This window comes from Micromys minutus (assembly GCF_963924665.1).
Source record: "Micromys minutus genome assembly, chromosome: 5".
Taxonomy (NCBI): domain Eukaryota; kingdom Metazoa; phylum Chordata; class Mammalia; order Rodentia; family Muridae; genus Micromys; species Micromys minutus.
The window spans coordinates 68,100,331-68,115,685 of NC_137974.1; the positions used below are offsets into that span (position 1 = coordinate 68,100,331).

Consider the following 15,355-nt stretch of genomic DNA (forward strand, 5'->3'; position numbering starts at 1 on the left):
CCTCCTCTCTTCATTTTCTTACCAGAGCTAGCTAACGCTGCTGCTCAGCTAGGTCATCTCATTAAGGGACATCCCTGCATGCCTGCTGCCACTGAACTGCCCACGTGTGACCAGTAACTCAGCACTCACGGCATTTCAAGGAAAAATATGTAATAATAAATCCCGACTTCTCTGTCCATTCAGACTCACTAGGGAAAGGAATAAATTAAATGAAGAATCTTGTGAAATATCACAGAAGTAAGCTCAATATATATATATATATATACATATATATACATACATATATATATATATATATATATATATATGTATATATATATACTGGTACATCCCCAAAGATTAAATAGCCATTGCATATATCACCAGGTCACCTATTTAACACAGACAATTATTTGCACATCTTTCTCCTTTATGAGTGTGTATGCCCTGTTGTTTTATTCTGTTAAGTGTTAGGAGAAAGGCTCTGCCTACATCAGTGTAACATGCCTGCCCTCTAGTGTGTACACAGAGAATGGTATACACATCCTTTTAACTGGATTCTTAATTAAGGTCGTGGAAACTCTTCCCGGCAGTGTGGTCCGTGATGTCTCAGGAAGTTGTGTAGTCGTTAGGGTGGACAAGGCATAGTGAGGACTCTTCAGACCCTGGTCTTCTGCCTTCCTGAAACAGCAATGGATAGTATGTAAACAAATTAGCATGTCAGTGTTCTAATACTGATATGTATATATGTATATATATATAAATATAAATACTATTTGGCCTGTGGGCTGAGGTTGGTCTAATCTTTTCTACCTGCCTAGTGATGTTCTTTGGACTTTGACTTCTTTTTTGTGAGCATGGTCATTTTCTCTTGGTCTTGGTTTGATTTTTAAGACAGATTTGACATGTCTCAGTGGGTCATTCTTATTGACAAAGTACATGAAAACCACCTTTTAGATATAATTAGATGTGGCCTATTTTTAAAATTAAAAAGGAATCAGCTTAATGTTAACTGTCTCTAGTGTCAGGGGATGTAGGGGTCTCTGCTACAGAAGCAGTTGTAACTGCCTTACCTATAGACACTGTGGAGGAAGGAAAGACTGTCTCCCATTCAAGGAAATGGATAACCACCTACTTCATCTCAACGGATAGGTGGATAAAAGTCTATGGGATAATTTGCTGGAAATACACCTTTCCACTTAACTGAAACCCCGAGATGCATAAATTCAAAGATAATTATTCTCCCTTGAACCTTGCTAATAGTTTACTCTCTAATACTTTGGAGGCTGTGGTGTACAATGCACAGAAGAACGAGATGTCTGTAAAAATAGGTTCCAACACCCACCTTAATTTCAAAATATGTGTATGTAATAATGGTACCACTTAATATGAGCAGGTTTTTACAATAAGATGCGTGTAATTAGACCACCAAAATAGGAAAAAGACTGAGAACCCTGGAAAAAATGGGAGTACTTTCACCTACGACAGTCTGTGGTTGAACATGAGGATTTGCCTTTTGGCTTCTCAAGCAGCTAAGAAAACCGAGACCAAATAAGGATCCTTGTAATGAGCTTGTCGAAGTGAAGGCGATGCATTTACACTGCCTTCTTAGTAACAGAAGGACTCACGATTGATGCAAAGGGACCCCTCATTGTCATGCTGTGCCTCAGAATGTGTGCCCTACTGAGCACACACGACAAGTTGGGGTGAGACTTTGTAGAGAACATAGTGTGACCTTTTAAAAGACAGTAATAAGTAATATCTAATAATTGAGGCAGACCCCATTTAATGAACAGAGCTTAATGATAATAAACACGAACACCCCATTTTGTTGATGATGAATGTTAGAGGCTTTCTTTTTTTCTCCTTATTCTAATGGTTCCTAAGTGACCGAGTTAGAACTTAAAGCCGTTTGTCTTGAAAGCCTGTGTGCTTTAAATTTCTTAGCCATGGTTATTTTTCTCTGTATGTGAATCACTGTTAGAAGTCAGGGAGGCCGTTAGTGCCTCTGCTCATGAGAAAGAGTGTGAGCCACAGAACCACAGCACATGTGAATTTGAATCTTCAGTAGGCAAGGTGCAGACTTGGGTGAAATTAATTTTGATAATACAGCTAGTCACTGACTTGATATAGTTAACCAGATTTTTTTCCACCTTTTGATGACATAAAATGAGACCAATTTGGCAGAGACATAACTTAAAAATTCTGAGTTTCGATCTTCTTATGGAGTTAGTAGTACATGATATCATGGTCTCCCTGATGTCAGGAATTCATTAATAAAACATCTTATACACTTTTCTTGCTAAACCTTGAAATCCCCGCTTAATTTTAGACCTCCAGTTTACCTCAGTTTGGACCAGCCCCATTTCAATATTCAGGAGACAGACCACTAAGGGTTGCCAGGATGCCAATCTGGGAGACACAGACTGAAATCACTTTCTGCCTTTGATTTCTATGAAACACACACACACTAATGGAGGTTCCTCGTCTCGTCCTCATGGGTCAACTCCAATGGCATTTGCTAAACAGCTTGTTTACACACAGCTAGAAAGTTTGCGCACTGCTAGGAGGTGAGGGTCTAGTGTCTTCTGCTAATCAACAGCTTGTTCACACGTGTGGGCTTTTTGTCTGTTTCAGGTGACCCAGGCCCTGCCAGCTACGGGAAAAATGGCCGAGATGGAGAGCAAGGTCCCCCAGGAGTGGCAGGCATTCCTGGCGTGCCTGGGCCCCCAGGTCCTCCGGGCCCTCCTGGTTTCTGTGAGCCAGCTTCTTGCACCCTGCAGGCAGGTCAAAGAGCATTTAGCAAAGGGCCTGACAAATGAAAGTCTCAGCACTACGGACTCCCTACACGGACTGTGCCTGGAAGAGGAGCATGGGGGGACACGGTATCCAACCGTGGGGCAGAGACTAAAGGCTTTCACCTCCAACATCACTACACAAATGTGACTTGACAATCAGATTTAGAACAACTGGTGCTGTTCAGTAAGTCCTGTTCCTTGTCCAGGGAAGGAGGACAGGAGAGTCATCAGACAAAAGTCAGATTCAATTTCTCTTTAGCCAAAATTATGAATTATAAATCCTCTTCCTGGGATTTTGAATTTTAGCATGCTATGAATGAATATATGATGTATTGTGGGCCTCTGAGCCAACAACAACACAAACTGTTCAGTTTACCTCAGTTGCTGTCATTATTTTCATTTAAATTAAGATATTGATCTCAGATTATTAATTCAGTTTTATCAAGTATTGCTAGGGTACTAAGGAACAAAACCCACCGCATTCAATAAAACTGGTGCTTAAATATTCATCAGGGATGTGTCACACAGTGGTCTCTATTTATTGTATGGTGGTTTTCCTCTTCACACTGAATTGGTGAATAGCATGTACTGCACCCCAAATCTACTCGTAGTCTAAGATCCACGTGAAAGCAAAGAAGCAATGCCCTGCCATGCACATGTTTTGTGGCTGACATTATTTATTTTCAAAGTTTGAGGTAACATGTCTGGTTGTACCAAAGAAGAAATAAACATGGTTTCATAATCTTTTGTATGTTCTAAAATAAGTAGTCATGTTAAATGTGGTTACATGCTAATTGAACTTGTTTAGATATATTAAAATTTTGACTTATTGCTACTTTTAAAAATGTATTTATTTTACCGGTTTATTCTACCTGGGGAAATCTGAAGAGTCCTTACCGGTCCACGGGGTTACCCTGTGACTCTGTGTGTGTGTGTGTGTGTGTGTGTGTGTGTGTGTGTGTGTCTGAGTGAGAAAGAGAGAGAGAGACTGTGTGTGTATTTGTGTGTGACTGTGTGTGTATGTGTGTGTGACTGTGTGTGACTGTGTGTGTGTGAGAGAGAGACTGTGTGTGTGTGACTGTGTGTGTGTGTATTAAGAGAGTTAATGAATTTCTTTGAAATTCTAATGAAGACTATGAACTCATTTTTCTGAGGCAAACACACAGGTACATACGCATGTGCGCTTTGTGCACTATTTCAGAGTACTCAGAGTGCTGTAAACCAGACTTTCGTGATCTCTATGTTAGGAACCACAGTTTCTGTCAGAGGTTGTTAGTGCCTCCTCGGAGCATCAGTGATGCAGAAATAACCTACCTCTCACCACTTTAAAAAAATCACAAAGCAATTCTTTTAAGACTTTAGATAGGTTAGAGTTACAGTATTGTGATTAAGTAGATGTGTATAATATATATTAAATGATGGCAATGCTCATTTTCATTTCCTCAATTATTATTCTATGTGTTTGGAATTGTGTAGATTTATCGTTTTGAAATTCATCATAGATAGCCTCCAGTATAGAGCGTAACCAGTAGTTACCCTCGTACATCAAAGAGGAACAGTTGGTAATCCCTCCAGTCTGTGCTTTGTGCCCCTGTATTAAACTTCCCACTGTCTCCTGTTCCTTACACCCCTACTTCCTAGTGACCATAGTTCCGCTCTAGTTTTCACAGAACAGCAAGAACACGTGATGTTTGTCTTTCCATGACAGCCATTCCCATTCATATCTTTGTCAGCTGACACCGTCATTTCTATGGCAGAACATACAAAGCTATGTTTCTTTGCTGATCCATTCACTGAAGGGCACACATGTTGATCCCATAACTTGGCTATTTCACAGTGCTGCAATAGAAGTGGAGCGTTTATCACTAACAACTAGGGGTTTCGTGTTGCTAAAACAATTTAATTTTCCTTGGCATATATACACAGACATACAGATTTTATGGTATTTGCACTTACAGTTTTTTTTTAATTGTTTGAGTCTCCACAGTGTTTTTCATAATGACTTACTAGAACCTCACTGCTAATCTTTAGGAGACTTTTATTTTCTCCAAGACTTGCTAGTGTTTGTTATTTTTAATTTTATGATAGCCATCAAAGCGATGGATTGTGGCTTGTTCTATATTCCCTAGAGATATTGACATTGTGTTTTTGTTTTCATGTCCCCATTGGTTATGCAGACGTCGTGACATCTTCTGAGAAGTATCTGTCATCTTTGACATTTTTTAAATTGGATACTTTTGTTCTTCGGTTGACTTTCCTACACTTCCTCGATCTCACTTCACTTATTGGAGAAATGATTTGCTCATTCAAATAGATACGTAGGAAATAAAATCATCTTTATTTGCAGGTGATATAATTTTATGCATAATAAACTCAAAGAGAGTCCATAAGAAAAACCCCAGAACCAATGAACACCTTCAGCAAAGCAGCAGAATACAAAATAAGTAGCCTAATGTACTGATAATGAACACACTGGGAAAAAATTAGGAAAATAATCTTTTCCTGTAGCTTCAAAATGTTTTTTTTTAATACCTAGGAATAATCCTAATCAAAGGTATGGAAGCCATTTACAATGAAAATGCCAAGACAGTAAGGGAAAAAAACCGAGGAACACTAAAAAATGCAAAACCTTTCCATGCTGACAGACTGAAAAAACAAGGTAGGGGAAATAGCTTGGCTATTTCCAAGAACTGAGTTGTAGATACGGAGGATCCCATAAAACACTCGGGAACATTCTTCCTAGAACTTGAAAAAAAAATCTTAAAAATTATATGGATCCATGAATGAATGTAAATATTTAAAGTAAACTCAAGCAAGAAGATAAGTCCCTGATCTTGGCTTATCCTAGAGAAGGACAGTGACAAAGTCAGCATGGTAAGGTCACAAAACAGCACACACACCAATGTGATACAACAAAAGGCACAGGATTAAACCCAGCCCCTCCCCCTCTTGTTTTTCTTCGACAAAGATGCCAAAGCCATCCACTGGTGAAAAGTTAGCCTTTTTAGGGAGTAGTACTGGAAAGGGTGTCTAGCCGTGTGCAGGAGAGTAAAATGAGGTTGCTCTCTCCCAAAATGTGGCAAAGTCAATTTAGTATACATCCATTATGTTCAGAGCTGAAAACTTAAAACTGCTCAAATGCAATGTAGTGAAGAGACTACAGGGTTTAGGAGGATAGGAAGACTTGCTAAAAGGATCTGCAGTAGCTCAAGAAGTAAAGTCAAGAACTAACAAGTTGGCTTACATAAAATTAAGAAAGCTTTTGAATAACTAAGGCAACAGTCACCACGGTGAAAAGGGGAAAACAGTCGCCAGCCATGTAACTGACAGAGGGTTAATATCTAGACTATATAAAGAACTCAAATAACTAAATACCACAAACCCCAGCCAATCAGTCAACCAACCAACCAACCAACCAACCAACCAACCAACCAACCAATCAACCAACCAGCCAGCCAATCACCAATCAACATACTGATGACATGAATTGACAGTTTTCAGAAGATATTTTGAGATATTGATAGAATACAAAGATGGAGAGGGGATGTGGGCACAGGATCCCACCCCTAGCTGAAGAGCTGTGAGGGAGGGAGAGTCAGTTTTCTTTGAGGGAGTGGTCCCTGTCAGGTTGACCATGTTCCAGTGGATGGCTACAACCTCAGGAGTATACAGGTAGCTCAGACTGGATTTGATGGGTCTTAAAAAATTGCAGACAAAAAGTTGGGTGAGTAGGGAGGGCTTGGGAGAGGGAGGTGAATATCTTGAGCACACATTGTACACCATCCTCAAAGAACTTTAAAAAATAGGAAAAATGTTCAACAACTTTAGGAGTCAGGGAAATGTAAAGTAACTCCATGAAAATTCCATCTCCTCCCAGTTATTACAACCCAGCCACAAATTCTAGCCAGGATGTGCGGGAAGGGTGAACTCTTAGACACTGTTGACAGGAATGTAAATTATGTTAGTCACTGTGGAATTCAGTATAGTAGTGTCTCTAAAACCTAAACATAGAACAACCGTGTGACCCTGCCATCATACTTCTGGCTGTATACACAAAGGATTCTGTGTCAACAAACTTCAGAGATAGCTACATATCCTCGTTTGTTAAACAGCCATATGCACAACTAAATTATGGAATCTGATGAGGTGTCCACCAACAGGTGAAGAAATAAAAGTGTGATATATATACACAATGGAGTTTTATTGATCTGTGAAAAGAAATCAATGATGTCATTTCCTGGAAAATAGGTAGAACAGGAGGTCATCATATTAACTAATGTAAATGAGGTGCAGAAATAAAAATATCTTATTTTCTTTCTTGTGCATACTAGAGCTCTTTATAGGTACATAAATTAATTTATACATATATAATCATATGTACATATATTCATATGGGTATACAGAAAGAGCTCTTAGAAATGGAGACATCTATAATGGATCTGTATGGCACCTTAGGTAAAAATGGTGTATGCTTCCTAGAAAAGAATTATGACACACAAAACAGGCAACGCAATGATCTTTTCATCAAAGTGCTTTTATTTTAATTGAGGTGACATAATCAAATACAGAAAAAGAAAAATTAACCAATTAGACATGTTCCTCAGTTCTATAATGTCATATTCATAAGAAATTTAAAAAAATCAAATGTCAGTTCACCCAACTGTTACACAAACCTAATGCCTCTCTAGGTTGTACAACAAGCCCCATGGATACAGTAAGTAACGTTGGGAACAGTAGCTTAGAGAAGCTTATGCAAAACTTGTACATTCCAAATGATAAGAACAACCCGTGGTAAATTTCAGTAAAAACAGTTTATAGATGCACCAATTCTTGAAAAAAAAAAAAAGAAACAACTTGCAAATAAAAGTGCCCAGTGAACCTTCTCCATGAAAGACAGCTGCTGAATACAGGAAGACCTGGCATACACTCCTAGCAAAGAGACATCTTCTTTTTATGTCGCTGTAAAAGTTGGGTAGTGTCCACCTGAGAACTTGCCAAGAGGGGAATGTGTAGGTAATTGAAGTTACTTAGACATGAACAGATTAATCAAGAGCAAATGATTTCTGGCTCATTTCTACTCAGTGCTCCAGTTGAAGTATGATTTGATCCTCATTCCAAATAGCCAACAGGCTGGTTAAGGGGTATGGAAATCATTTTGCCGTCTGAGCACACAAATTCACTGATGAGATTGGGTGATTGTCTTGTCAATCAGATAAGCATGAAAGAATAGTCATATCATTAGGTGACCAACTTGAAATACTTTATATTTCTGGCTTGACCAATATTGCAATCCTCAAACATTAGATCTGACCCAAATCATGCCCAAATATAAGACTCTGCTTTCGTATTATTTAATTTCAGAGATACAGTGTTTCTGAGGTATAAAATCCAGGTTTAAAATTAACCAGTAGAGGTGGAAAATCTCTCATGACACAAGTAATTCCAAATGTCAATTGAATTGTTTTTAAACATGTTGATAACCATGGGAAAGAATTCAAAAACAGTACTAAGGAAGAACTATTAGTAAATTATTTATTTTTGGTACAAATGAAAACGGTCCTCAAGAATCTTAAAAGTGCAAGATAGTATTTGTGTTTAAGACAGGCAGGTTGTCATTTTATGTAGTAAACTGCTTGCCAGGTGTGTACTTAAGTTTTTTAAAATAAAGTTGTGAGGCTGAACAGTAATATATGCTGGCTTAGTAGCTATTAAATGCAAATCAGCCGATTGTAATACTGTATGTGTAATATAGATACTCAAATTGTATTTAGAATGTTATTTGAAGGACTGTAGCATGCTTGGTAGATTTGGCTATTGGGGAGCGATTCTGTCTGGTAAGTATTTGTAGTCTTTGTAAATGGCAACTAACACTTTGTGTTCATCATGCTTTTGTACACTGCCTTTCATTCCACACGAACAACCCAAGAGAACAATTGGGGGGCGTTGGGGGCATTGACTCTAAGAAACCTTTTGGATCCGCGTCTTCTTATTTAAGTCTATTTTGATGTGTTTTTAATCCATTCTTCAAGTTCACAGTTGCATAAGACAAGATAATATTCCTTGGAGAGCACCTACTTAAATTTATCATAAGGGACTATGAAGGTAAGAATAGTCAAGAGCTGTTTAAGTCATTAGCTATCCCATATAGACATACAAAGCCACTGGCATATTTTGACAAAATTTATTTCTGTTAGAAAACACTATGTATTTAAATATGTGTGGACACACTGACAAGCATATTATATGAGGAAAGTTAGTTGTGGTGCTTCTTAGCTTTCGCTAGCAAAGAGTCTAAACTGATTTTAGTCTCTGTTAGGAGAAAGCATCATTTTGGGCTCACTCTGGCTTTTGGTGTTGTTTATAATTGTCATCTGAAATCAATATACTGGTCTTTTCATGAGCTGCCAGGGAGGTAGGTTATAAATTCAAACTCTGAGTACGTGGAATAGAGCAGTGCCCGGCTCCCTGGATGCTTTGGGGCTTGCTCTTGGCGTGAAACTGATTGTGAAGCCTCTTCAGTGTGGCCAAGACTTAGCAGAAAGGAGCTGTTTTGGAGAATCAGCTGCCGAGGAGGGCTAACATGTAGACACAGTGTTAAGAATCGCACCTAAGTGTTCCCTGATTTAGAGTCGATTCCTTTATTGCTGAGAGGTGACAAGTTCATGGCATATGATGAAGCTAGAGGGACAAATGCCTGCAAGTACATATTCACCGGGGCTTATGATAACTGAGTAGCATTGCACTTAATGTAAGTGTAATGAAATTAAACCTTAAGTAGCGGATGAGGCAAGATATTGAACAAACAAAATGGATAGAAAAAAAGTACACTCCAAATGTTATTTTAAAAAGTTATTCCATAACACAATCAGAATTTAAATTCACCAAAAGTACTTATCCTCTCAAGATGCCTTAAATACCACAGCAAAGTAAAAAGTTGTAAAATTGCATCTTTATGCTAGTGAGCTTATTATAGCCAAGCTAACACCCAGACGTGTGTTAAAGTTTAAGTGGCTAGTCCTAAGTTTACTGATGCCTCCGTTGTCGAAGCAAGTAGCTGACTTCTTGACTCATACCACATCTTACTTCTGGAAGTGAGGTTGAAACCTTTTCCATACAGATGTTCCTAGCTTTGTCTTGTCTTCTGGATAATTATTTTTTTGCTGGGTCTACTTGTCTGTACAACTGTGCTCCGTGTCCTCTTGGAGCTGTGGTCCATTCAACCAAAACGATGAGGTTTCCACATGATTTTTCTCAGTGAAATGTTGATACGCTAGCTCCAGCTACATTAGTAACAGACACAGAAATAACCTCTTTTCCTGTTGCCTAAATGGCAGTGGCCAGCATTACATTGATGCACATGACTTAAAGGGTTAATAATTAAACTCTGCTGGGAATCTCCTCATAGGGGTCTGGTCAGTCTCTGAGAGAAGGGCGGGTGGAGAGTACACTCCCTGTATTCCCGTGAGTCTTTACAAGGTAGATGCGTATAGACAAGTATGGAAAATAACTTAAGAGCGAGGGCAAAGGTCAACGCTGCTCAGCTTTTCCAAAGGTCGTTCAAATAACCCCGGCATCACTGGACTTAATTCTCTCTTGAATAGAGTTACTGACACTAGGAAAAAAGATGGCATTAAAAGAAAAGGAGAATTTTGGAAACCATTGTTCCTACTTATTTTTTTTTAAATAGTGCCATGTTTCTAGAAAAATAGACACTGTACAAATTTAACTGTGAAATTTTACTTGTGCGACAAAGGGTTTAGACACTGTATAATTTGTACATTGTCTATTTGTGGTAAGCTACTTGTCAAGAGTATCTACCATGTCTGCAAAGGAGGATGAATACCCAGGTGTGTGCCGGTGTGTGCACATTGGTTATTTAAATACACGAGAAGAACAGGACAACCTTATAGCAGATTTGCATATAACATATGGGGGTATACATAGTCAATAAATAAAACTGACCTAGTCAGCAAACTGAAAGTTATTATGCCTGCCTTGCAAAGATACTGAAAATTTGGAAACATACTAATTAGTAAAATAAAGTATAATTTACAAAGAATATTTACAAAACAAAAAAGTGCAAAGGCCAATGTCTGACATAGCTGTCTGCCAGACTTTTTCAGGTCTTAGACTTCTGTAAATCTGTTCAGTTCTGAACAAATTGCCTCAAACACCATCTTGTGGACAAAGGGAGGTATATCATAAGTTTCTCAGAAGTGGAAGAAACTGCAAAAAGAGACAAGCTTAAACCATAATTAATGTATAAGATACAGTCATAGAAATTATGTTATAAGCTGAACAGCAAACAATAATTTATGTAAGCAGTGTATTACAAAATAATTCCTTAATCTCTATAATTAGGCAAAATTTTAATTTCCAACTCTATCATGAAATTTAAAAAAAAGCACACAAGGTTGAAGTCATTAAGCAGCTCTGGTTAAGGTAAGACCTTAAAGGACTTAAGACTGACCATGCTTCCACTGTGGTGAGAAGTAATGGCCAGTGTTTACTGCTGGAAAGAACAATGCACACATATATGGGCCATTCTCTTTTAGACCATAAAAGCAAAACATATCTTAATTGAGGACAGATCTTCTCTACATAAGCAGATTCTACCTAAAATTGCAAACTGAAGTGGTGTAAAATTTAGGACTAGAATTCAGACATCCTTGTTTATGGAAAAGAAATTAGTTTTAACGTTGTCACTATGGCCTGTAACCATTTTGTATTTAAAGCATATCTGAAATACAAAATGAGAGAAAACTGATAATTCTTCTCCTTTGATGTAAACAACACCAAGAACAAATGGTTATTTAGGGGGATATTACTTATCCTGCTTTGGGGACCAAATTATCCTGTTTGTTTTTCCAATGGGGTTGGGAACCTGCCCATCTCTTAGCAGTGTTAGCTAGACCAAGTGTTCTTGGAGCCCTTTGTTATGAACAGAGCCAAGACAGAAGAAAAAAAATCTGAAGATTAATAACAGAAGATTGAGGTTTGTGCCATATAATCTAGTTCCATTTTTCTGTTATGTCAGATACAATCTCATGCCCCAATTTTCAAAAGTGAGCTTGAATCATGGTGACAGGCCACTTTTCAATTTGTGTCATGTGACATTCTAGTTCCCTACAGTCCTCAAGTCATGTCAACAAATCCTTGAAACAGGAATAAGTCAGTCATACATTCACAAAAATTAGAAAAAAGGAGGAGTAATAAGTATCCAATTTGTAAGAAAGAATTCTGTTCTGCAGAACTGAAGTGGATATAATTTGCAAAAGAAGAAGATGAGGTGCATCTTTGTGCACATAGCACTTGATCAACAAAAAAACTAACAAATAAACTAATCACCTATCACCATCCAAATGTTCATGAAAATATTGAAATTATAAAATAGTTTTGAATAAGCCAAAATGCAAGGATAAACAACCCATCAATTAATATGAAAGATAATCTTTGAAAACATAAAGGTCTTTGCTACACAGCAAATTCAAGTAAATTAATATGTGTCAAGTGAAGTGTAAGTTTTCAGAAAATTCAACAAATTAGAAGCTCAAAATATACACATAGCACCAACTTTTCACCTTATGTACATTTTGTGGGGTAGATTATCAGTTAGCTATGAAGATACTTATGCAAACATTTGCATATTCCTGGGCAAGTTTAAAATACAGCACCACTGTAGGTATTGCATATGAAAGAAAACACAGGAATAAACAATTTTAAGTCTAAAACATTGGAAATAAATAAAGTAGACTTGGAAAATAAATAAGCTTGGATCGAAATATACAACAAAACTCAGTACGAAATACCTAAAAAGTTATTTTATGCACAGCCAAGTTGACAGTACCGGGCCAGCAGCTCGTCTGTTTGTAATGAAAACCAGTTCAAATCATGGGTGCATTTAAACAATCTCTGCCTTAAGTCAGGCAGGCTTTCCAGGGGGGGAAAACTGTTCACAGCTTTTACCACTTTCAGTGGGTTGCTTTTCTAAGCCCATTGTCCTTTTTCAATGAACAGTCAAAAGCATCCTCTTATCCTGCGGAAGAGGTGCTGCTATTTGAGTCAGGTGACTGTGACTCGAGGGCTCTGGCGCTGCAAGCTCTCAGCTTCTGTGCCACCCACCAGCTAAATCACAACAACGCCCTCTGCTCATTATTCTAGGAGATCAGCTGTTTCCCACCCAAGGTTTCTCCAAGCAACGAACAGGTAGGGAGTAGAAATAAAAACAAAACACAGAAGGGGTAAATCAGCCAGGACCACTGGGGTTTTGCTTCCTTTCCGAACATGTTTCTTTCTTTCCTCCAGGACAGAGGATGGCGCTCAGGGCCTTGATGCTTGCTAGGCAGGCAGTCCACTGCGAAGCTGAATCCCTCACCCCTGAGCTTACGGTGTCTTTCCTCTGCCAAGCTGGACCTTTCAATGGCTTCTGAGAAAACATTAATCCCCTTAAGAGCGGCAAGGGCTGCACGTACTCAACATGACTTTGCCGACCCTCTACCCCCATTTTCCAAGATGAGGACTCTTCTTTTCTGGGCATCCCAAATCCTTTGCTTTTCTCTGATGGCGGGTGTAGGGAATCATAAAGTCAGAAAAAAGAATGTGCCAGACACAAAGGTCTTGCCAGGCTGCTAAAGCTAAGCACCAAACCACCAAAGGTCTCTTCGAGAAAACCACTTTGAAGTTCGCCCTAGGAGACTCAGAGATGTGGGCATAGGGTTGAGTTGGTTCTTCATTTTTTTTTATTTTTTAAAGTAGCATATGTCCGTGCCAGGGAGGCATGCTTCAAATTGAGCTCATTGCTAGGAAATCACAAAAGCATTTCGGTAGTTGGCTATGATGATTTGGTGGCTCCCTGATAAAGAGTTTCCCATAGGTTTTTTGTTTTTAAATTAAAATCGAATTTCTTATTGCATATTTTTTTTCTGTATAAATCGAATGAATGTAGGATGGTATAAGACTTCTTATAAAAAGCAGTCATAAGACAGTCAACAGCAGTAATGTATTACCTCAATCTCAAAAGAGCAGAAAGAAAACCTTAAGCAAGGATAGTAAGTTCAAATACGAAGGAAACAATCAAGATAAATTTAGAAAAGTTAAAATTCGGGAGTCAAAAGCTAGTCATGTTGACGAGTTCACAGAGTGCGTGCTGTCTGTGTACCAAATCATCTCATGTGATCTCTTCTGCCGAACCCGTGACAGGCTCGCTTGGATTTTTCTTCTGAGACAGTTGAACTCGGAGCCACAATGAAGCAGAACGTATGAAACGAAACTGGCAAACATCGGAAAACTCTTATCTGCGATTACTGTCAGAATAGGACTCAGGTGGTTGCTCTAGATGTCTGCCCCTGCATCAGAAAAAGAAAATAAAGCGGACCAGAACTCGTAAACCTTGAGAGCACGAGGTTGTGAAGCTGGCTCAAGTGGCATGGAGATATCACCGGACGCGATGTCTTCCTCCGTCTGTCCGTCCGTCCTTGTCACTTCCCACCTGCCTGCGGATGGGCAGGAGGCATAGGATAGAGGCAATCTTCTGGATTACATCTTCCACTGGGTCCTGGGGGTCCTTGAGGCCCCGGGGCACCTGGTGATCCCGGCAAACCCACTGCTAGGGAAATACAACACACCATGAGAATTTGGGTCACATGCGATCCTGCCTGCCCCCTCTCTCCTTCAGCTGAACGCGGAAGGTCCACAGGGAAGAAAACGCCTATCCCGAGAGGACAGCGTGTACTCAGATAAGTCTAGTACCTGAAGATCCAGGAAGACCCGGACTCCCTGGCAGCCCAATTCCAGGTTCACCTCTTTCTCCCTTCTGTCCTCGGTAGCCTGGATGAGAGACAATGAAATAGGAGGCGTGAGAGGGGTGTCCCGCACTGACGTGCATAGGGTAGTGCTGCTTCCTGAGTCAGGTTGTTAATGCCATTTCTTTGCTCACCATGAATTAGTATCCATCTCACATTTATGCATTAAACACGAATACAGATTGGGCATGATAAAGCATGGAGAACCTGGTAACCACACAACCATGATTTTGATAGTGAGATTTATTTTTTAAAAATAATAACCAACCTTGAAAAATACAACTAAGCACTTCTGGAATTTCTTGATCTTTTCTCTCCTAGCATAGCTAAAATGTCTGGTCCTTAGCCTTTGAATGTCATGGAAAAATGTTTTGTGTTTTTATCTTAAACTGACTTGACTCAAATTTATGTCCTGCTGATATTGAAATTATGAGTTGCTTGTTCCTTTATTTCATTTAATTAGTTATTTATTAACTATTTAGTTCATTTAATTATTACACTAAAGCTTGCACTTCTAAGCTGTCTTGTTCTCATATGCAACAAAAATTTTTTTCTGTGTGTGTCTTTCCCATTTCCTGTACCTTGACCCCCATCAGAATTTGCTGAAGAAGGCTCACACACCTTTCATAAACATATAAAGGAAGATATGAAGAATGTATTTAGGTATTATGTGTAGTGCTAACATCTCACTGTCAAAACCTTGGTTTGCAAAGACTTTATCACTGAGCATCCGTAAGGACCTCTGTGCTCTGCTGTGCCCAACCTAGTATTTATGCT

General features: G+C 38.9%; 2 protein-coding genes across 3 annotated transcripts in view; one reads left to right on the forward strand and one right to left on the reverse strand.

Annotated features, from left to right (window-relative positions):
• Positions 1-2,801, forward strand: part of COL9A1 (collagen type IX alpha 1 chain) — a gene marked incomplete at both ends in the record, with an annotated part of 79,039 nt that extends 76,238 nt beyond the window's left edge. For both annotated transcript variants that reach the window (XM_080916658.1, XM_080916659.1), the window contains one exon: positions 2,617-2,801. In XM_080916658.1, the coding sequence (XP_080772784.1) occupies positions 2,617-2,801 (185 nt within the window). The remainder of the gene's footprint in view (positions 1-2,616) is intronic.
• An 11,453-nt stretch (positions 2,802-14,254) lies between these two features.
• Positions 14,255-15,355, reverse strand: part of COL19A1 (collagen type XIX alpha 1 chain) — a gene marked incomplete at both ends in the record, with an annotated part of 301,963 nt that continues 300,862 nt past the window's right edge. Inside the window, 2 exons of the mRNA XM_080916766.1 lie at positions 14,255-14,382; positions 14,526-14,603. Of these exons, the coding sequence (XP_080772892.1) occupies positions 14,255-14,382; positions 14,526-14,603 (206 nt within the window). The remainder of the gene's footprint in view (positions 14,383-14,525; positions 14,604-15,355) is intronic.